Source organism: Oncorhynchus kisutch, linkage group LG20 (genome assembly GCF_002021735.2).
Source record: "Oncorhynchus kisutch isolate 150728-3 linkage group LG20, Okis_V2, whole genome shotgun sequence".
NCBI classification, from domain to species: Eukaryota; Metazoa; Chordata; class Actinopteri; order Salmoniformes; family Salmonidae; genus Oncorhynchus; species Oncorhynchus kisutch.
In genome coordinates this window covers 50779373-50799556 of record NC_034193.2, presented here as the reverse complement: position 1 = coordinate 50799556, position 20184 = coordinate 50779373, and the positions used below count along the sequence as shown (strand labels likewise).

General features: G+C 46.8%; 1 protein-coding gene across 2 annotated transcripts; it reads right to left on the bottom strand.

Moving 5' to 3' along the window:
- Positions 1–675: 675 nt before the first annotated feature.
- LOC109865312 (MICAL-like protein 1) lies at positions 676–20078 on the bottom strand. 2 transcript variants are annotated; one of them, XM_031799626.1, is made up of 11 exons: positions 19079–20078; positions 13895–13943; positions 10767–10908; positions 8410–8510; positions 4448–4602; positions 3132–4195; positions 2931–3003; positions 2303–2736; positions 1475–1851; positions 1150–1287; positions 676–834 (listed from the first exon to the last, which is right to left on the bottom strand). In XM_031799626.1, the coding sequence occupies exons 1-11, from the start codon at positions 19231–19233 to the stop codon at positions 691–693; spliced, it is 2832 nt and encodes a 943-aa protein (XP_031655486.1). In that variant the 5' UTR covers positions 19234–20078; the 3' UTR covers positions 676–690. The 2 variants fall into 2 exon arrangements, with proteins under 2 accessions (XP_031655486.1, XP_031655487.1); XM_031799627.1 differs by having other exon boundaries at positions 1475–1809.
- Positions 20079–20184: the final 106 nt, after the last annotated feature.

The following is a 20184-nucleotide window of genomic DNA, read 5'->3' as shown; positions in this document are numbered from 1 at the left end:
CTATTAGACTATTGATCTGACTATTAAGACTATTAGACTATTGAACTGACTATTAGACTATTGACCTGATTGACCTGACTATTAGACTATTGACCTGACTATTGGACTATTGACCTTACTATTAGACTATTGACCTGACTATTAAGACTATTGACCTGACTATTAGACTATTGACCTCACTATTGACCTGACTATTAGACTATTGACCTGACTATTAGACTATTGAACTGACTATTAGACTATTGACCTGATTGACCTGACTATTAGACTATTGACCTGACTATTGGACTATTGACCTGACTATTAGACTATTGACCTGACTATTAGACTATTGACCTGACTATTAGACTATTGACCTCACTATTGACCTGACTATTAGACTATTGACCTGACTATTAGACTATTGACCTGACTATTAGACTATTGACCTGACTATTGGACTATTGACCTGACTATTGACCTGAAGATTAAACTATTTACTATTGAACTGAGAATGCAGCCTCAGGATTTTGAACAAGCATTTCGCTACACCCACAATAACATCTGCTAAACACGTGTCTGTGACCAACAACATTTGATTTGGACCAAACATTTTTATAGACTCTCAACTGAACATGCTTCTTAGTCCAGGGGTAGGCTTAATCTGGGACCACGCAACCTCCCTATATCATAAGACTAGTCTTGAGAGGTTTATATGATAGTTTTACCATTGGGGTTATCGCGTAGTTCTCTCTCCAAAGCCACTCCTCTCTGCTCCAGCTCATCCAGCTGTTTCTCCAGCTCTCCCATCTCTCCATGGATGTCCTCAGCTGGGATGTACTGGTCTGACTGCACCTGGACAACACACACACACACACACACACACACACATCACAAAACACACTAGCACTGCAATCTTTAAAAAAATACAATATGGTACAGTTCACATTATTTACATCCAGATTGAGTTGTTCCTTTGAAAACATTAGTGCCACCTAGTCAAACTATAACCAATACCGTTGCCTATGGTAATAGCAGTAATAGTAGACTGTTGCTGGCTTGTCAACACATTCCATTAAAAAAAAAAGACTCGGACTGTCTGATGCTGAATCCTCAAGTGACTCATTGAATTACAAACTTTAGCTGACTGTGGTGTCCTCACAATCTCACCTTGCGTTTGATGAGGGGGAAGCCGTGTCCAGGGGCGGGGGGCCGGGCGGGGCGAGGGCCTCTAGGGGGTCTGGTTTTAGGGGAGGAAACAGGGGAGGGAGAGGCTTTCCTGTTGAAAGGGTTTTCCTTACAAGTCCGCTGGAAATAGAGAGAAGAAGACAGAGATGAATATCAAGGTATTAAATAATTATCATAGTATCTGTTAGTTAGGTATAAAAGCTCATTACATTGAATATCTTGTATCATTAAAAGGTTCTTGGAAGTTAGTAGTGCAGTTCATGTATTTTTACATGGTGAAAAAAATGAAAGGTCCTGAATCCCTTACCTTGGGGGGTGGAACTGGGATAGCACTTGATGCTGCCAGGGGGCTGGGTGTCGTTGGAGGTCTTGGGGGCGGGGGCCTGGCGCTCCGATTGCTCTGCGGAGTGGCCGGAGCAGAGCGAGGATTGGCTGACTGGGGAGGAGGGGAGGGGCTCGGAGAGAGGCGATTGGCTGAGGTGGAGGGGGTGGGGGTGAAACCACCACAGGGCCCACAGATGGAGGGCTCTGATACGCTCTTGGTGAAAGGGTTGTCCTGATCGCCTGTGGCCCCACCCCCTAGGGAAGCTGGGTGGGAGGAGCTATGGTCAGAGGCAGAGGATAGGCTCTCTATGCTAATAGCTGGAGAGGGAGAGGAAGAGGAGGGCTGGGAGTGAGGAAGGGCTGAAGAAATAGAGGGATGAAGTGATATCAGAAAACAGAAAAAAGGAGCAGAAGTTGAAATGGAAAACAAAGTAGAGTTGGATGGGAGGAGGATGGAGAGAAAAACATTGTGAACATCCATGTATACACATCAAATGGTAACTTTCAAAATGACAACAAAACCAGAGCGCTGTGCAGGACATACAAGACACATGATCGATATGATTTGAGGTGAAGTGGCTACAACTCGTCCAATGCTCTAACCCAGTGGTTCCCAACCTTTTTTGGTTACTGTACCACCAACTAAATTTTGCTCTGCCCAGAGGACCCCTGAAGTACATTTTACCAGGCAGTCTATGGTCTGATAAGTCTTCTCAAGTACCCCCTGTGGGTAGGTCCTAGGTCCCCCGGTCTGGGAACCACTTCTCTAACCAACCTCTATCATATCCTGTTGCCATCAAGGCCCACTGACCTGAGTTAGAGCCGGGGGCCTTTGGAACAGGCTTTGGGGGCGCCGGGCGTTTCTTGCACCTGAAGTCATTGGGGCTTGCAGAGCGGGAGGAAATACCCCCAATGGGGGGCGTGTCTGGGTCAGCCGCAGCGTCTGCTGCCTGGGAGATGCTGTACCACGGATGACTCACCACCACAGTGGTAGAAACCAAACTTCCTACTGACCCCTCCCCTGACCCCACCTCATCTTCTTCCTCATCGAAGGGGTTGGCAGGTGCAGGGGGCGTGGGTGGTCTGGAGCCCTCCCCTTTTAGAGAAGATAATGAACCAGTGTGTGGGGGTGTGGCCACTCCAGGGGGAGGGGGAGGTGCTGGTTTCTTCTTGGGTTCTTGGGATTGGACGAGGGCCAGCCAGGGCGGGTTAGGGGGTTTGGGGGCGTCGCTGGAGAGACTGGAGCTGAGAGACAGGATGAGTGGGGGAGACAGAAACAAAAAGGGAGGGGGGAGACAAAACAACAAAGACAGATGAGTGCATGAAAACATCCACATGCATTAACCCACAAAGACTGCTAGACAGAGACTGGGAGAGAAACAGATGAAGTAGTCCAATCACTGTCGACTAGTAAAGATAGGTTAGTCAGTATACTGAACCTTCCAGGGGAGTGGGATCTTCCTCGAGGTCTGGGAGCTGGAGGAAGACATCTCCTGTGCTCACCACGATCACCTGAGAGTCAAAATCAAGAGGTTTCATATATTTTATATTAGGATGGAGTTCACAGTTCAATTGAGGATCTACAATAGCAAATAGCACTAACTTATTTCAGCTGTCAATCACCTTAATCGACCACTTACCATTGACCGCAAGGTTGTCAACGCGGGGTGGGCGGACCCTGGGGGCGGGACGAGGTGGAGGGGAGGGCTGTGACAAGCGGCGAGGGATAGGGACTGGCTTACTGTCCCCTAGTCCTAGATGACTGACAGGTGTAGAAGGGATAACCCCATTGGCTGTGACTTTGGCTGTTGTCGGAGTCTCCTCCCCCTCCTCCGCGATGTCATCGAAAGGGTTGGGAGGAATGGAGGGTGGAGGTTTGACCTCCCTTTCTCCTGCACCGTCTTCCCTCTCGTTCTCTGTTTTCAAAGAGTCTGTTTTTGTCATTGAGATAGGACATGGTGTAGAGTCAGAGTCATTGGTTGGTGTGGGGGTGTAATCCTCATTGGTGACGCCCTCTTGGGGAGGAGTCTCTTTTTGTGGCGGAGTGACTTTTGGTGGCTTCTCATTTTGTGGTGTCTCTTTTTGTGGCGGAGTGTCTTTTTGTGACGTCTCATTTTGTGGCGTCGTCTCATTTTGTGGCGGAGTGTCTTTTTGTGACGTCTCATTTTGTGGCGGCGTCTCATTTTGGGGCGGAGTGTCTTTTTGTGGCGTCTCATTTTGTGGCGGAGTGTCTTTTTGTGACGTCTCATTTTGTGGCGGAGTGTCTTTTTGTGGCGGAGTGTCTTTTTGTGACGTCTCATTTTGTGGCGGAGTGTCTTTTTGTGGCGTCTCATTTTGTGGCGGAGTGTCTTTTTGTGGCGTCTCATTTTGTGGCGGAGTGTCTTTTTGTGACGTCTCATTTTGTGGCGGAGTGTCTTTTTGTGGCGGCGTCTCTTTTTGTGGCGGCGTCTCTTTTTGTGGCGGCGTCTCTTTTTGTGGTGGCGTCTTTGCCGCCTGGTCCCTCCCAGAAGGAGGAGAAGTTTGAGGCAGCATGGGTCGACCAATCCTGACAGATGGAACCATTGTCGGTCGCTTGCTTAGGTCCGGTCGGCCGTTCTGATTGGCTAAGGCAGACCTGGCAAAGTGATGCGTGCAGACCAGGGAGCCGACCTCGTTTCCTAGCTTGTAGGACCCAGGCAGCAGAGTGCTGCTACACTCCCTACACCTGAGAGAGAGGAGAGCAGGAGGCAACATTCAGACTATAGTCTGACATAGGCTCTGACAAACCCTGTGGTAAGCACATTGATTAAACACTTGAATCTCTCTAAACTCTGGAAATACATGTCAACAGAGGATATAAACGGTCTGTTTTGAGTCACTGGAATAGCAGTGTTTTATCATTATACAGTAAACAGACTCAGCAGTATGTTGTAGTAGCTGTGCAGACCAGATATGCAGTAACTGAACGGGTATTCACCTGAAACAGTTGCGGTGGTAGAGCTTTCCGTCGACCAGGAACCTCTGCACCAAGTGGACGTGCCTCTGGCAGGCGGCGCAGCTGCTGCTGAGGGTGCTACGCTTCACACCCGCCTGTACCCCTCCGTCCGTACCCATCGGACCAGGTAGGCTCAGCTAGCACGGGCGTGGCAGGCAGGTGGCCAGGGGGTGAGGGTCGCAGGTGGAGGGGGTGTGGGATGGGGAGATGGAGAGGATAGGGGGGAGGGAGGTGGGGGGAGATCAAACATGGAGTCAGGATCGAGGATGTGGAGGATTCATTCTGCTTATCTAGCTACAACCAGTCTGTTATATTGCCATCGCCTCCTCGGCTTAGAGTCATTGCCTTAACTAGCTACATGTATTTTATAATCGCTGAAAAACATTGTCTTGATATTAAAAAGTGATATGTATTAAGTGGAAAAGTAGTAAAGTTCCAAACCAGCCGCTAATTAGCAAGGAAAGTCTAGTAGTGTCACGTTCTGACCATTCGTTCGTATGTGTTTTCCTTGTTTTAGTGTTGGTCAGGACGTGAGCTGGGTGAGCATTCTATGTTGTGTGTCTGGTTTGTCTATTTCTATGTTTGGCCTGATATGGTTCTCAATCAGAGGCAGGTGTTAGTCATTGTCTCTGATTGGGAACCATATTTAGGTAGCCTGTTTTGTGTTGGGTTTTGTGGGTGATTGTTCCTGTCTCTGTGTTTGCAGCAGATAGGACTGTTGTAGTTTATTCATGTATAATTTTTCCTTCATTAAACAAACATGAATCATCACAACGCTGCATTTTGATCCGACTCTCTTTCACCAGAAGAAAACCGTTACAGAATCACCCACCACAACAGGACCAAACGGCGTGGTGAAAGGCAGCAGGAGCAGCGTAAAGAGGAATGGACATGGGAGGACGTTTTGGACGGCAAGGTTTGTTACACTTGGGAGGAGATACTGGCTGGAAGAGATCGCCTCCCATTGGAACAGGTGGAGGCACTTAGGAGAGCAGAGGGAGCCGGCGATACGAGGGAACACGGTTGGCAAGGAAGCCCGGGAGTCAGCCCCAAAAATGTATTGGGGGGGGGCTCACAGGGAGTATGGCTACACCAGGTAGGAGACCTGCGCAAACTGCCTGTGCTTACCGGGGGGCTAGAGAGACCGGGCAGGCACCGTGTTATGCTGTGGTGCGCACGGTGTCTCCAGTGCGGGTGCATAGCCCGGTGCGGCTCAAGAGCTCCAGTGCGCCTGCACGGTCCGGTCTATCCAGTACCACCTCCACGCACCAGCCCTCCGGTGGCAGCTCCCCGCACCAGGCTTCCTGTGCGTGTTCTTGGCCCAGTACCACCAGTGCCAGCACCACGCATCAGGCCTACAGTGCGCCTTGCCTGTCCAGCGCTGCCAGAGCCTTCCTCCTCTCCAGCGCTGCCGGAGTCTCCCGCCTGTTTAGCGCTGCCAGAGCCTTCCGCCTCTACAGCGCTGCCGGAGTCTCCCGCCTGTTCAGAACTGCCAGTCTGCATAGAACTGCCAGTCTGCAAGGAGCTGTCAGTCTGCAAGGAGCTGTCAGTCTGCAAGGAGCTGCCAGTCTGCAAGGAGCTGCAGGATGCCGCCAGAGCTGCCAGTCTGCAAGGAGCCGCCAGTCTGCAAGGAGCCGCCAGTCTGCATGGAGCCGCCAGTCAGCATGGAGCAGCCAGTCAGCATGGAGCAGCCAGAGCTGCCAGTCAGCATGGAGCAGCCAGAGCTGCCAGTCAGCATGGAGCAGCCAGAGCTGCCAGTCAGCATGGAGCAGCCAGAGCTGCCAGTCAGCATGGAGCAGCCAGAGCTGCCAGTCAGCATGGAGCAGCCAGAGCTGCCAGTCAGCATGGAGCAGCCAGAGCTGCCAGTCAGCATGGGGCAGCCCCTCAGTCCAGTGGGGCCCGTTGTTAGGTTTCCTAGGCCAAGGTTAGCGGCGAGGGTCACCACTCAAGGGACGCTAAGGAGGTGGACTAAGACAATTATGGAGTGGAGTCCACGTCCAGCGCCGCCACCGCGGACAGATGCCCACCCAGACCCTCCCCTATAGGTTTAGGTTGTGCGTTCGGAGGGGGGGGGTGGGTTCTGTCACGTTCTGACCATTCGTTCGCATGCGTTTTCCTTGTTTTAGTGTTGGTCAGGATGTGAGCTGGGTGGGCATTCTGTTGTGTGTCTGGTTTGTCTATTTCTATGTTTGGCCTGATATGGTTCTCAATCAGAGGCAGGTGTTAGTCATTGTCTCTGATTGGGAACCATATTTAGGTAGCCTGTTTTGTGTTGGGTTTTGTGGGTGATTGTTCCTGTCTCTGTGTTTGCAGCAGATAGGACTGTTGTAGTTTATTCATGTATAATTTTTCCTTCATTAAACAAACATGAATCATCACAACGATGCATTTTGGTCCGACTCTACTTCACCTAAAGAAAACCCTTACAAGTAGAACACTAGTACTAGTGATGTAAGAAACTCTAGCAGGTGTTTTTAGGTTGAGTTAAAAGTCAAAGGGTTAGCAGCAAGTGTTCAAACTTGGCACACAACGTTAGTAGTATAAAACAAGTGTTAAATAGACACTATGTACAGAGGTTAAAGTTCAAAATGACTGACCTAACGGTTTTGATCCCCCTAGCCCCCCACCCCCCGCCCATCCTACTGTCTAGGCTCAGGACTAGAGAGAGTGGAGGAGTTCAGAGGCCAGGAAGAAGAAGAGGAAGAAGAGGAGGAAGAGTAGGGAGAGGAGTGGATTTCCGTCTAAAGAGGGGGAAGAAGGGAGGAGGCCGGTATGGGGGGGCGGTGGGAGGAAGTCGAGGAAAGGGCATGCGGAAGAAGGGGAGAGACAGGATACAAAGGCTATCTTTAAAAGAAAAACAATGGAGGCTAAACTTATAGGACATCTTTTTGAGATGGCCTATCCTATAACTTTAGACTAAAATGTATTTAGTCAATAGAATTACTCAATCCCGTACCGCGTTGATGTAACGGACAACGTGACTTCTATCGAAACACTCGCACACCAACCTCTACCATACGGTCACACCAATAGATGCCATAGACAGACAACAATCCATTCATGCATCTGACACGTTAGCATTGACACCTGATACTGTGACAGTTAATGTTTTATAGAACACCTTTTCAGTGATTGTCCAGGTCTTGTCCAATGCCAAAATACCAGCACAAATAGTTTCCCTGTTATGTTAAACAAATACAATGAATTAGTTCTAGTTATCATGCATGTACAATAAAAGTTAAATCAATGTCGTATTTTTGGTATTTTATTATGATCCCCATTAGCTGTTGCAAAAGCAGCAGCTACTCTTCCTGGGGTCCACGCAGCCATTACTTTCAATTAATAAGGCTTAGAATTAGAATCGTGTGAATGACATCATACACATAATCCGTAAATCCAGAATATCTGCATATTACAAGTCAATATCCACGTAATGGAAAACATTATTTCCCATTGACCCCCAGTGTAAAAGAGGCAACTTTGTCGTGGAGTTTTGTTATACAGAAATAACACACCAGGTCAGAAATCACGACCTACGGTTCGCTGTGCTCCCACGTTGGGAAATAGAGACTGTGAGAAGAGCCCTTTGGCTTCAGGCTATTCGGCGTGGGACAGCGGGGAATTGTGGGGAGCCGGTGTTCAAGTAGGCTACACGTAGCTAGCTATGTGTGTGGAAAACATTTCAACACAGGTAAGAGATTTAACTTGTTTAGTGTAGTATGTTTGTAACGCCATTCACTACTTGTAGCCGTATAGTCTGTTTGATTGTGTTGTCGGTCTTAGCTAGCTTAATGTTCTGGTTGGAAGCTAGCAACACATATAAACAACAGCCTAAATGTAGGCTAATATTGCTGGCAATTCCATTGTTTTGGTCGCATTCCATTGACCTCTTTACCACATGTATTCATGCATCATCTGATTCCCGATACCATCGTAGCCCTTACCTCGGGCTCAACCACTTTGTCTTCCAGAGGGGCCACTGGTCTCTTCTGGGCCGGCTCAATGTGGCCTGTACCACTGGACCTCTTCAAGCAGGGGGGGTTGGCTACAGGAGAGGGAGATGGTATAAGTCAATTTCTAATTGAGTTTATGCATTGGCTAACTGTAGATATTTTCCTTTGCGTCAGAGCACTATAAAACCCAGTTACAAATGCAATCGTATAGTAGTGACTCATTGATGGCCTGTCAGTGATACTGTCGCATCTAATAACACAGGACCACTTCTCATCCATCCAGCCAGCGAAGCGTTTAGGTTACAGCTGTGTACTAAAGGCCCAGGAGTACTGGACCACCGGTCAGTAAGCGATCGTTTTTTTATTTTTATTTTTTTATTTCACCTTTATTTAACCAGGTAGGCTAGTTGAGAACAAGTTCTCATTTGCAACTGCGACCTGGCCAAGATAAAGCATAGCAGTGTGAGCATACAACAAAGAGTTACACATGGAGTAAACAATTAACAAGTCAATAACACAGTAGAAAACAAAGGGGGGGTCTATATACAATGTGTGCAAAAGGCATGAGGAGGTAGGCAAATAATTACAATTTTGCAGATTAACACTGGAGTGATAAAAGATCAGATGGTCATGTACAGGTAGAGATATTGGTGTGCAGAAGAGCAGAAAAGTAAATAAATAAAAACAGTATGGGGATGAGGTAGGTGAAAAGGGTGGGCTATTTACCAATAGACTATGTACAGCTGCAGCGATCGGTTAGCTGCTCAGATAGCTGATGTTTGAAGTTGGTGAGGGAGATGAAAGTCTCCAACTTCAGCGATTTTTGCAATTCGTTCCAGTCACAGGCAGCAGAGTACTGGAACGAAAGGCGGCCAAATGAGGTGTTGGCTTTAGGGATGATCAGTGAGATACACCTGCTGGAGCGCGTGCTACGGATGGGTGTTGCCATCGTGACCAGTGAGCTGAGATAAGGCGGAGCTTTACCTAGCATAGACTTGTAGATGACCTGGAGCCAGTGGGTCTGGCGACGAATATGTAGCGAGGGCCAGCCGACTAGAGCATACAAGTCGCAGTGGTGGGTGGTATAAGGTGCTTTAGTGACAAAACGGATGGCACTGTGATAAACTGCATCCAGTTTGCTGAGTAGAGTGTTGGAAGCCATTTTGTAGATGACATCGCCGAAGTCGAGGATCGGTAGGATAGTCAGTTTTACTAGGGTAAGCTTGGCGGCTTGAGTGAAGGAGGCTTTGTTGCGGAATAGAAAGCCGACTCTTGATTTGATTTTCGATTGGAGATGTTTGATATGAGTCTGGAAGGAGAGTTTGCAGTCTAGCCAGAGACCTAGGTACTTATAGACGTCCACATATTCTAGGTCGGAACCATCCAGGGTGGTGATGCTAGTCGGGCATGCAGGTGCAGGCAGCGACCGGTTGAAAAGCATGCATTTGGTTTTACTAGCGTTTAAGAGCAGTTGGAGGCCACGGAAGGAGTGTTGTATGGCATTGAAGCTTGTTTGGAGGTTAGATAGCACAGTGTCCAAAGACGGGCCGAAAGTATATAGAATGGTGTCGTCTGCGTAGAGGTGGATCAGGGAATCGCCCGCAGCAAGAGCAACATCATTGATATACACAGAGAAAAGAGTCGGCCCGAGAATTGAACCCTGTGGCACCCCCATAGAGACTGCCAGAGGACCGGACAGCATGCCCTCCGATTTGACACACTGAACTCTGTCTGCAAAGTAATTGGTGAACCAGGCAAGGCAGTCATCCGAAAAACCGAGGCTACTGAGTCTGCCGATAAGAATATGGTGATTGACAGAGACGAGATGAAAGAGAGGTTGAACAGGCTGGTAATAGGGGTTGCGACAATGGTGGCAGATAGTTTCAGAAATAGAGGGTCCAGATTGTCAAGCCCAGCTGATTTGTACGGGTCCAGGTTTTGCAGCTCTTTCAGAACATCTGCTATCTGGATTTGGGTAAAGGAGAACCTGGAGAGGCTTGGGCGAGGAGCTGCGGGGGGGGCGGAGCTGTTGGCCGAGGTTGAAGTAGCCAGGCGGAAGGCATGGCCAGCCGTTGAGAAATGCTTATTGAAGTTTTCGATAATCATGGATTTATCAGTGGTGACCGTGTTACCTAGCCTCAGTGCAGTGGGCAGCTGGGAGGAGGTGCTCTTGTTCTCCATGGACTTCACAGTGTCCCAGAACTTTTTGGAGTTGGAGCTACAGGATGCAAACTTCTGCCTGAAGAAGCTGGCCTTAGCTTTCCTGACGTTGTGGAACATTCAGATAGAACTATAATATGTAGAACAAATATGCCTTTCTGACAAATAGTAAGAGCTGTACTACTCACCATGGGACTTGTTGGTGAAGAAGTTGTAGTACTGGGAGACATAGGTGATGATGCTCAGCCTGTCAGGCACTTTCATAGACACCATGTCCTCTGGGTCCAGCAGAGCAGGGATTCCCAGCTCCTCCTCCGCCACCTCAAACGCCTAGAGGAGGGAGGGAGGGAGAGAAAGACAATGTGAAAACAGACATCAGTTATTTTATCGTGTGTGTGTGTGTACGCGCGCGCTGTGTACACTTTGATACTTGACCCACTGCTTCAAAAACCTCAGTGTTATTTGGTCATAATTAAATGCTACAGCCTGCCAGAATACTGTTGGTTGGATAACCATCTGCCTAATGAAAAATTCCACTGAGGAAATGAAGGCCTTAAAAGTTATCTGCCCCAAATGGTACCCTATTCTCTATATAGTGCACTACTTTGACCAGGGTCCATTTGGCTCTGGTCAAAAGTAGTGCACTATGTAAGGAATAGGTGCCATTTGGGACACCGAGCTGATCAGGTTACAAAACCCTGGGGATAATACAATCACTTGGCAGCTGTTCAGTAAACAGGGCCACAATTGATGCAAAACTGTGTACATGTAAACAAACTGTTACAAATGGTGTACATTTAAACAAACCAGTGAACGGGGGCTGTTTTTGCATGTGAAAAACAGACATATTCATCAAATGTAATATCAGTCAAAACAACGACAGCTTGTAGACAGTAGTTGAGCTGAATGCTATCCCAGCAGCAAGATCAACTCTGGCAATTAACTCGAAACAGAACGTCCCATGATGAATAAACCTTCAAGGATTATCAGGAGTCTGATAAGTCTGAGAAACAATGGTAAACAAACGCAGGGGAACAACTGAAATGTACCGTGTCGACAGTGATTGGACGTTAATCACCTAGCTTTAGTTTAGCTTGCTGCGTGTTTGGGTTCAGGATTAGGCTGTCTCGGGCTCACTCAGGCTAATGCTGTAGCTACAGTGAAACACTGCAAATGTTTACAGATATCCGACATGCTGCCAGTGAAACAAACAGTTATGTCGACCACCAACTGCTTCAACCCTGAAATAGCTCTTGGATAATTGGAAAGAAATGTAACTAGTGGCATTCAGTAGACAACACTCAAGCTCAGTTTGAGGATTGCTATAAGTAGGCTAACCAAGGCCTACTCAACCTCAGGGCAATGTTATTTTGGCACCTTTGCAGCTGTTGATAAACAAATATGTGGCCTTGTTATTTAAATGATTGCTACAAACAAACCTATAGCAGAGGACTATTTATTTTTCATATCCTCCCTTTGGTTAACTGTTCTGTCTTTCTTTCCTGTCCTCATTTGCTTGCTCTCACTCCCCCCTTCTCTCCCTCCTTCACATGTCAGGCTCCGGCAGGAACCAATAAACAACTATGCTCTCTACAGACAGACCGACAGAGACACAGAAAGACCGACAGAGACACAGAAAGACAGACAGACACACAGACACACAGAAAGACAGACAGACACAGAAAGACAGACAGACACAGAAAGACAGACAGACACAGAAAGACAGACAGACACAGAAAGACAGACAGACAGAGACACAGACAGACAGAGACACAGACAGAGACACAGAAAGACAGACAGACAGAGACACAGAAAGACAGACAGACAGAGACACAGAAAGACAGACAGACAGAGACACAGAAAGACAGACAGACAGAGACACAGAAAGACAGACAGACAGAGACACAGAAAGACAGACAGACAGACACACAGAAAGACAGACAGACACACAGAAAGACAGACAGACACACAGAAAGACAGACAGACAGACACAGAAAGACAGACAGACACAGAAAGAGACAGACAGACACAGAAAGACAGACAGACACAGAAAGAGACAGACAGACACAGAAAGAGACAGACAGACACAGAAAGAGACAGACAGACACAGAAAGAGACAGACAGACACAGAAAAACAGACAGACACAGAAAAACAGACAGACACAGAAAAACAGACAGACACAGAAAGACAGACAGACACAGAAAGACAGACAGACAGAGACACAGACAGAGACACAGAAAGACAGACAGACAGAGACACAGACAGAGACACAGAAAGACAGACAGACAGAGACACAGACAGAGACACAGAAAGACAGACAGAGACACAGAAAGACAGACAAAGACAGACAGAGACACACAGAAAGACAGACAGACAGAGACAGACAGACACAGAAAAACAGACAGACACAGAAAGACAGACAGACAGAGACACAGACAGAGACACAGAAAGACAGACAGACAGAGACACAGACAGAGACACAGAAAGACAGACAGACAGAGACACAGAAAGACAGACAGAGACACAGAAAGACAGACAGAGACACAGAAAGACAGACAGAGACACAGAAAGACAGACAGAGACACAGAAAGACAGACAGAGACACACAGAAAGACAGACAGAGACACAGACACAGACAGACACAGAAAGACAGAAAGACAGACAGACAGACAGACACAGAAAGACAGACAGACAGACAGACACAGAAAGACAGACAGACAGAGACACAGAAAGACAGACAGACAGAGACACAGACAGAGACACAGACAGAGACACAGAAAGACAGACAGAGACACAGAAAGACAGACAGAGACACAGAAAGACAGACAGAGACACAGAAAGACAGACAGAGACACAGAAAGACAGACAGAGACACAGAAAGACAGACAGAGACACAGAAAGACAGAGACACAGAAAGACAGAGACACAGAAAGACAGACATGAAACAGACAGATGAAAATGTATGATAGTTAGCTGACTAACTAACTGCAGACACTGCTCCACTGTCTCACCCACGTGACATCTGTTACTCATCTCTATTACCTTCCAAAACAACACTCACCCTCTCCTAGACACTAGTAGGCCTACACCTGGTTACACTGTATTCTAGCATTACAGAACTCACCCAATACATACCCTACCACAGACACAGAGAAGGGAACCAGAGTGACGACCATGACTGACTTGTCACAGGTAATTACAGTATTCGGCAACATGAAGTCACTAGCTGGTTCACAACTAATCATTACATCTAGGCCAAGGCTATTAGAGTGTGTCTGCGTGTGTGGAGAAGTGATATGTGTTCTAGTGACTCACCAGACGGTTGTTCTCGTAGACATTCTCTTTGGAGAGGGAGTCAAAGTCTCTAGAATGGGGGGAAAAAGACAACATTTAAAATCTAAACAAATAACCTACTCTAAATCATTGATACAAACACAAGACTACGGTCAAATTATGAGAGATCACACTGCTATTGTTAGGTAAAAGGGTGAGCATCTAACCAGACCAGAAATAACCCATATAGCATATTAAGGCTATAATATGTCACTTTTTGGGCAACCCGACCAAATTCACATAGAAATTTGAGTTATAGATCAGTTATAGATTGATTCCCATTGAAAGGATATCTAAGAAGTAATAGATATGTTCTATAAGTGCTATTTCTATGCTTCCGTTCTGAAGTTTTGTTTTTGCGTCTTTTACTTTGGGTTTTGTACACCAGCTTCAAACAGCTGAAAATACTATATTTTGGGTTATGGAAAATATTTTTCAAAGTGGGGGGGGGGGGGGGGGGGGGGAAGAAGAGTCAGTTTGATCTGAAAAGTCTTGAGTGATGGCCCATCAAACAACATCAGGATCCGAACAGAACGACAGACAGTGTTTGGCCATACACAACCAGTTACCTCTATATTTCACTGAGAATGGGGCCACAGCACCCATCAACATCAACAGTGTTTTATGGGTGAACCCCACTGTGATGAAAGGACAGCAGGTTGGCTCAACACAGCAGTAATGAGTAGGTGGCTGGTTGACTGGGCCTGGAGCAGGGAACTAAACCTCATGTTCCCACCAGTTAACATCCTGCCGTAAAATTGGGTCTGTGTCTCAAATGGAACTATGTAGAGCACTACTTTTCACGAGAGCTCTATGGGCCCTGATCAAAAGTCGTGCACTGTGTAGGGAATAGGGTGGGATTTGGGACGCATCCTAGAACATTTGAGAGTTGCTTTTGGACGCAAAGTCTCTGCTCTGTTAAAGAAAGGAAATAGAAAAAACACCAACCTGTTGGTTCTCAGTCTGGTTACAGGAAACCTCACTAGCACAGCCAGCCCACAGACTGGTATGAGACTGCCTATAGCATAGCCAGCCCACAGACTGGTATGAGACTGCCTATAGCATAGCCAGCCCACAGACTGGTATGAGACTGCCTATAGCATAGCCAGCCCACAGACTGGTATGAGACTGCCTATAGCATAGCCAGCCCACAGAATAGTATGAGACTGCCTATAGCATAGCCAGCCCACAGACTGGTATGAGACTGCCTATAGCATAGCCAGCCCACAGACTGGTATGAGACTGCCTATAGCATAGCCAGCCCACAGAATAGTATGAGACTGCCTATAGCATAGCCAGCCCACAGACTGGTATGAGACTGCCTATAGCATAGCCAGCCCACAGACTGGTATGAGACTGCCTATAGCACAGCCAGCCCACAGACTGGTATGAGACTGCCTATAGCACAGCCAGCCAATAGACTAGTATTAGATTGCCTATAGCACAGCCAGCCCACAGACTGGTATGAGGCAGCCCATAGCACAAAGTGAGCTCTGTTCTCCCCCTAATCTGACTCCCATGGCCCCAAATGCACTTAGCCTAGCCGTCCTGACCTAGCGCTACGTCACACACACTGCTGTAGGCCTACGGGTGCTAAAGCGCTAATGCTAAAGCACAGTCTGCTATTACTCAAAGTTGTGCAAAGTGTAGCAACTGCCACTGCCAAATCCTCCTTGAGTAACACTGGAGTCTCTGGAGTGGTGCCCCTCAGTGCTTCAACAGTTGACAGCCTGACAGACCAGAACAGAGCAATGCTTCGACAGACCAGAACAGAGCAATGCTTCGACAGACCAGAACAGAGCAATGCTTCGACAGACCAGATCAGAGCAATGCTTCGACAGACCAGATCAGAGCAATGCTTCGACAGACCAGATCAGAGCAATGCTTCGACAGACCAGATCAGAGCAATGCTTGGACAGACCAGATCAGAGCAATGCTTGGACAGACCAGATCAGAGCAATGCTTGGACAGACCAGATCAGAGCAATGCTTGGACAGACCAGATCAGAGCAATGCTTCGACAGACCAGATCAGAGCAATGCTTCGACAGACCAGATCAGAGCAATGCTTCGACAGACCAGATCAGAGCAATGCTTCCCCCCTGTACTCATTTAGCAGCAGATAAACTGTTGTGGCCACAACAACAAAAATGTAGAAAATAATTGACCTATCACATTTTTTTTTTTAATATAATCTTTGAGAACAAGAAATCAATCAAAGCTAAACAGTCAGGGAGAAACAAATTCTACTAACAATAGATGGGGGTATTTTTGGCATGGCTGGATCAGTGATGGGGCACACAGGGTTGGGTACATGGGGCCCTGATTGATTTTGTTATAATGTTTGGGCATAACACAGAATCAGCCATGGCAAAATGTGTATAACTGAAGGAAATTCATTTTCACACTGCAAAATGTTCTCTCAGCTCCATGGAAAAATGTATAGAATTGCAAGAAATTTACTGGAAAAACAGCACATTTATCTCTCTGCCAACAGTTCCAGACCGACTTAATCCACTCCTTCTGCAAGCATTGCACATTTTTTGGGGAAAAACACTGCAGACCATGACATGGAAGCACTGAGAACCTAATCCAACAAGTATTTCTGCCCTGCTCACAGGCTGATTTTCGATGAGGGGCCTGCCATCGCCACCGGTGAGACAACCATCCTCACAATTAAGTCCTGTACTGTGTGTGAGTGGACTTGGTGTCGCTGCCAACAAACTACATGCTCTGCTTTAAGCTACATGCTCTGCTTTAAGCTACATGCTCTGCTTTAAGCTACATGCTCTGGTGGTTAACAACAAAACACAGCATGTAGTCAAATGTCCTCAGCATATTTGGTGGTGATGTTGCTGCGTGGACAGTATAAAGAGAAAAGAGGAGACACGTTGAACCGTCTGGGTGGGTGAGCTGCACAGTGTGGGAGAAAACGAACCTCAACCCGTCAGAAAGGTTCAACTGAGAAACACAGAGGTAGAGAACACCGTTGTCAGGGTGGAAACGGGAAGTGAAATACACAAAAGGGGAAAAGAGAGACAATTCGGAGGCCACTAGCGTCATGTGCAGGGGAGAATGACAGATCAAACAAAACACGTCTGACACGAGGAGACCGTCGTCTGGCACCGAAATCACATGAAACTGAGGTCAATAGTGACGGAATAATAACTGATATGGGCCAATCTGTCTGACCCCATCGATGGATCTACTGAATAAGGCTTATTGTTGGTACTGAGGAAATAATACCAGTTGCAGCTACCCAACCTTGGTCAGGCTTATAGCTTCTATTTAATCACCTTGCTTATTCACCCTGAACCAAGAGCCACTTCAGTCAGAGAGAACTGGACCCGGTCTGATCCTGAATGACATTACTAGGTTTCAGTCAGAGAGAACTGGACCCGGTCTGATCCTGAATGACATTACTAGGTTTCAGTCAGAGAGAACTGGACCCGGTCTGATCCTGAATGACATTACTAGGTTTCAGTCAGATAAGTCATCTGTATAGTACAGTGGCGTGCTGAACGCTGTCAGTGATAAGAACTGGAGTAGCATCGCTGTGCAGTACTGTACACCAGCTGGGTAGAGTAGCAAGAGAGCTAAATGCAGGTTGGCAGGAGGAGGCCCCTTGCTGCAGATTACCCTGACGGCCTGTCTGTCTGGATCAGACTGAAGACAGTCACAGAGAGGCCAGGCCACTGCAGCGCTGCTGGTTGGCTGATGAAGCTGCCTGGCCAAATAGCTCTGAGCTCAGGAGACAGGTAGAGCTGGATCTTCAGCCTTTGACCCATAGAGGAAGATGTACTGTAACATATCTGGTGTCATTTGCACTCTCTCACTCCCTTTCTACTGTATGTAGTAGTTGAATGCTTAGGTCACGTCGTGTGATCTCATGTCCTGTCACACACACACGAGCCAGGTCTAGGTGCCGTGGGTAGTACTGGTGCAGTGTGTATGAGATCCTGCATGCAGGTCACGCACGCTTGGTTCACACATGTTGAAGGACATGGCCACAGAACATGTGACATCTGCTGTACAGTAATAAGACATTCCTTTACACAGCAGAGTTACAGAACGAGGTGCATGGTTGTACCTGAATCATCTGTACTGTATTGAATGGGAGGCATCATCGTTTGCTCACTCCTACTCTCAACCAAGGCAGTTCTATTTACAATCTTCCTCCTCCTTGCAACCCATCATCACAATCATTTTAATGCACTTAGTTTGTGGCCTAACTGTGCCCTTGTTCTGCGACTGCAGTGTGTGCGAGTCCCACACAGGAAAAGGGGTGTGTTATTACAGACAGGGCCAGACCCGTCAACCCACATTAGATACCGTACAGCACACTTGGCTTACCCTTGGTTTTCCCCTTTCTAACGCTGCTTAGAAACAGTCTCTGCAACGACGCCTGGATTACAAGTCAGGCCTAGGTTTGCTGGCTGTAAATAGCTCACAAAAACGTTGTTGGTGGAACACTGATTGTTGTGGCGAAAGGCAATGTAGGTTAGCAAAACATATCTTTGTGCACACAAACACTGGTGCCAAAATGATAAACAGCAACACAAGCTAGAGGGCACACACTCCCTATATTTTAGTGTCATGTTGAAGTGACATGATCTTGATCAAGTTCAAAAGGTTTCCGTTCCACAGTTCTGTGAAGGTGAAGACAAACTTAGTTCCCTGGCTACATCATTCTGAAGGCGGTCTGGCTCTGGCTGAGAGCACTAACTTGCCACCCCATTATGTTATTATATTATTATTAGTTACAGGCTAGATTTTTATTTATTTAACTAAGCAAGAACTAGATCAGTTAATTAAGCCTAGAGTTTGACCAGGAACACACTCGGGTGTTCTGCTAGGATTAGATTACAGTGAAATCAGCAGTCACGCATTACGGTATCGAAGTTCAGCACCCAGATAACGTTAGTTCTGTTGTTACCAGTTGTTACATTGTACTTAGTGATCGTATTTTGGAGCAACAAATTGTTAAATTCTTGATGAGTTTGTGAGTTCCATTATTTTAGAATTTTGCCCTGATGTGTTAAATAAACCCACTCTTTGTTGCTGGCGTGTTATGTTTCAAAATATGTATTGTTTCAGAGGGACAACATCACATTTTTTAGGCCTGTGAAGAAGTGGAGAACGTTTATTGAAACTAACTAAATACTTACATCAAATCCGGTCTATATCGGTGGATTATGGCACAAAATGCCAAGCCATCCCGGAAAGACGATGACATGTTCTTGATGTCTACATCGTTGTAACTCTCGCATTGTATCCGACACCATTCTTGAAGTGCTTTTAAAGACCCCATGTTTGGAAACATTCAAATTGGATTCCTTTCAATATCGGTCTCATCCCACGAGTAGCGGGATGACAAATCAGCTTTTGTAGGATTCTAGAAGCTGCCCTCCTGCTTTTCGAATTTTGGAGGACAACACCCGAAATGACTCATTCGGAATTCCATTGACAGGTCGAGGATAGTAGAGTCACGTTTGGTAGCGAGCAGGCTAACTTTGCGATGTCAATGAAACATTGGTTTCCACAACTCCGCCAGCAAATGTGATCAAAGTTTCGATCTGCAAGTTTTCCCAACACGCACAATCAATAATCACCATATAAAAGAATCCTACATACAATGGGTTTGACAGCTTGTCACAGAAACGTTGCCAGTGGCTAGCTAGCTACCTGGATTAGCTAGCTTAGGTCCAAATTTAGACGAACATCTCAACCCTGCTCCAGACTGATGCAGTTAGCCTTTTAGCGAGTTAGCTAGCTGAAGCTAACTAGCCATGTTTTCACTTGGGAAAACACATTGACCCGAAACGTGTCAATAAAATCATATGAAACACGTCCCTTATTGGTGTGAACTCAGTTACAATTCTTATGTTGAAGCATTCATCCAAAACTTTAAATGGGAAACGTCGTTGCTTGTTATATGGTGCAGTCCCATCTGTGTCGTTACACCGGTCAGCCTCCAGAACAAGGCGCTTTTTCTTTCTCGTGCACTCTTCTTGACGCCAAAACAGAAGATAAATGTATCAAACGCACAGTTGTGTTTGGATGGCGATGATGGATCATTAAATGTATAATGAAAAATTAATTGAAATCAAGGCAGCCGACCATTCCGCCAAGCCTTGCTTCGGCTGCCTGCTGTTGAAATGAAACGAATTCAACAACGTTACTCCTAAGTGTCCGCTAGAGGGAGCAGTTAAATACTTTTTTTGGCAACTTTTTTGGCCACTATAATTACAGGGCACACACTCAGTCTGTTGTT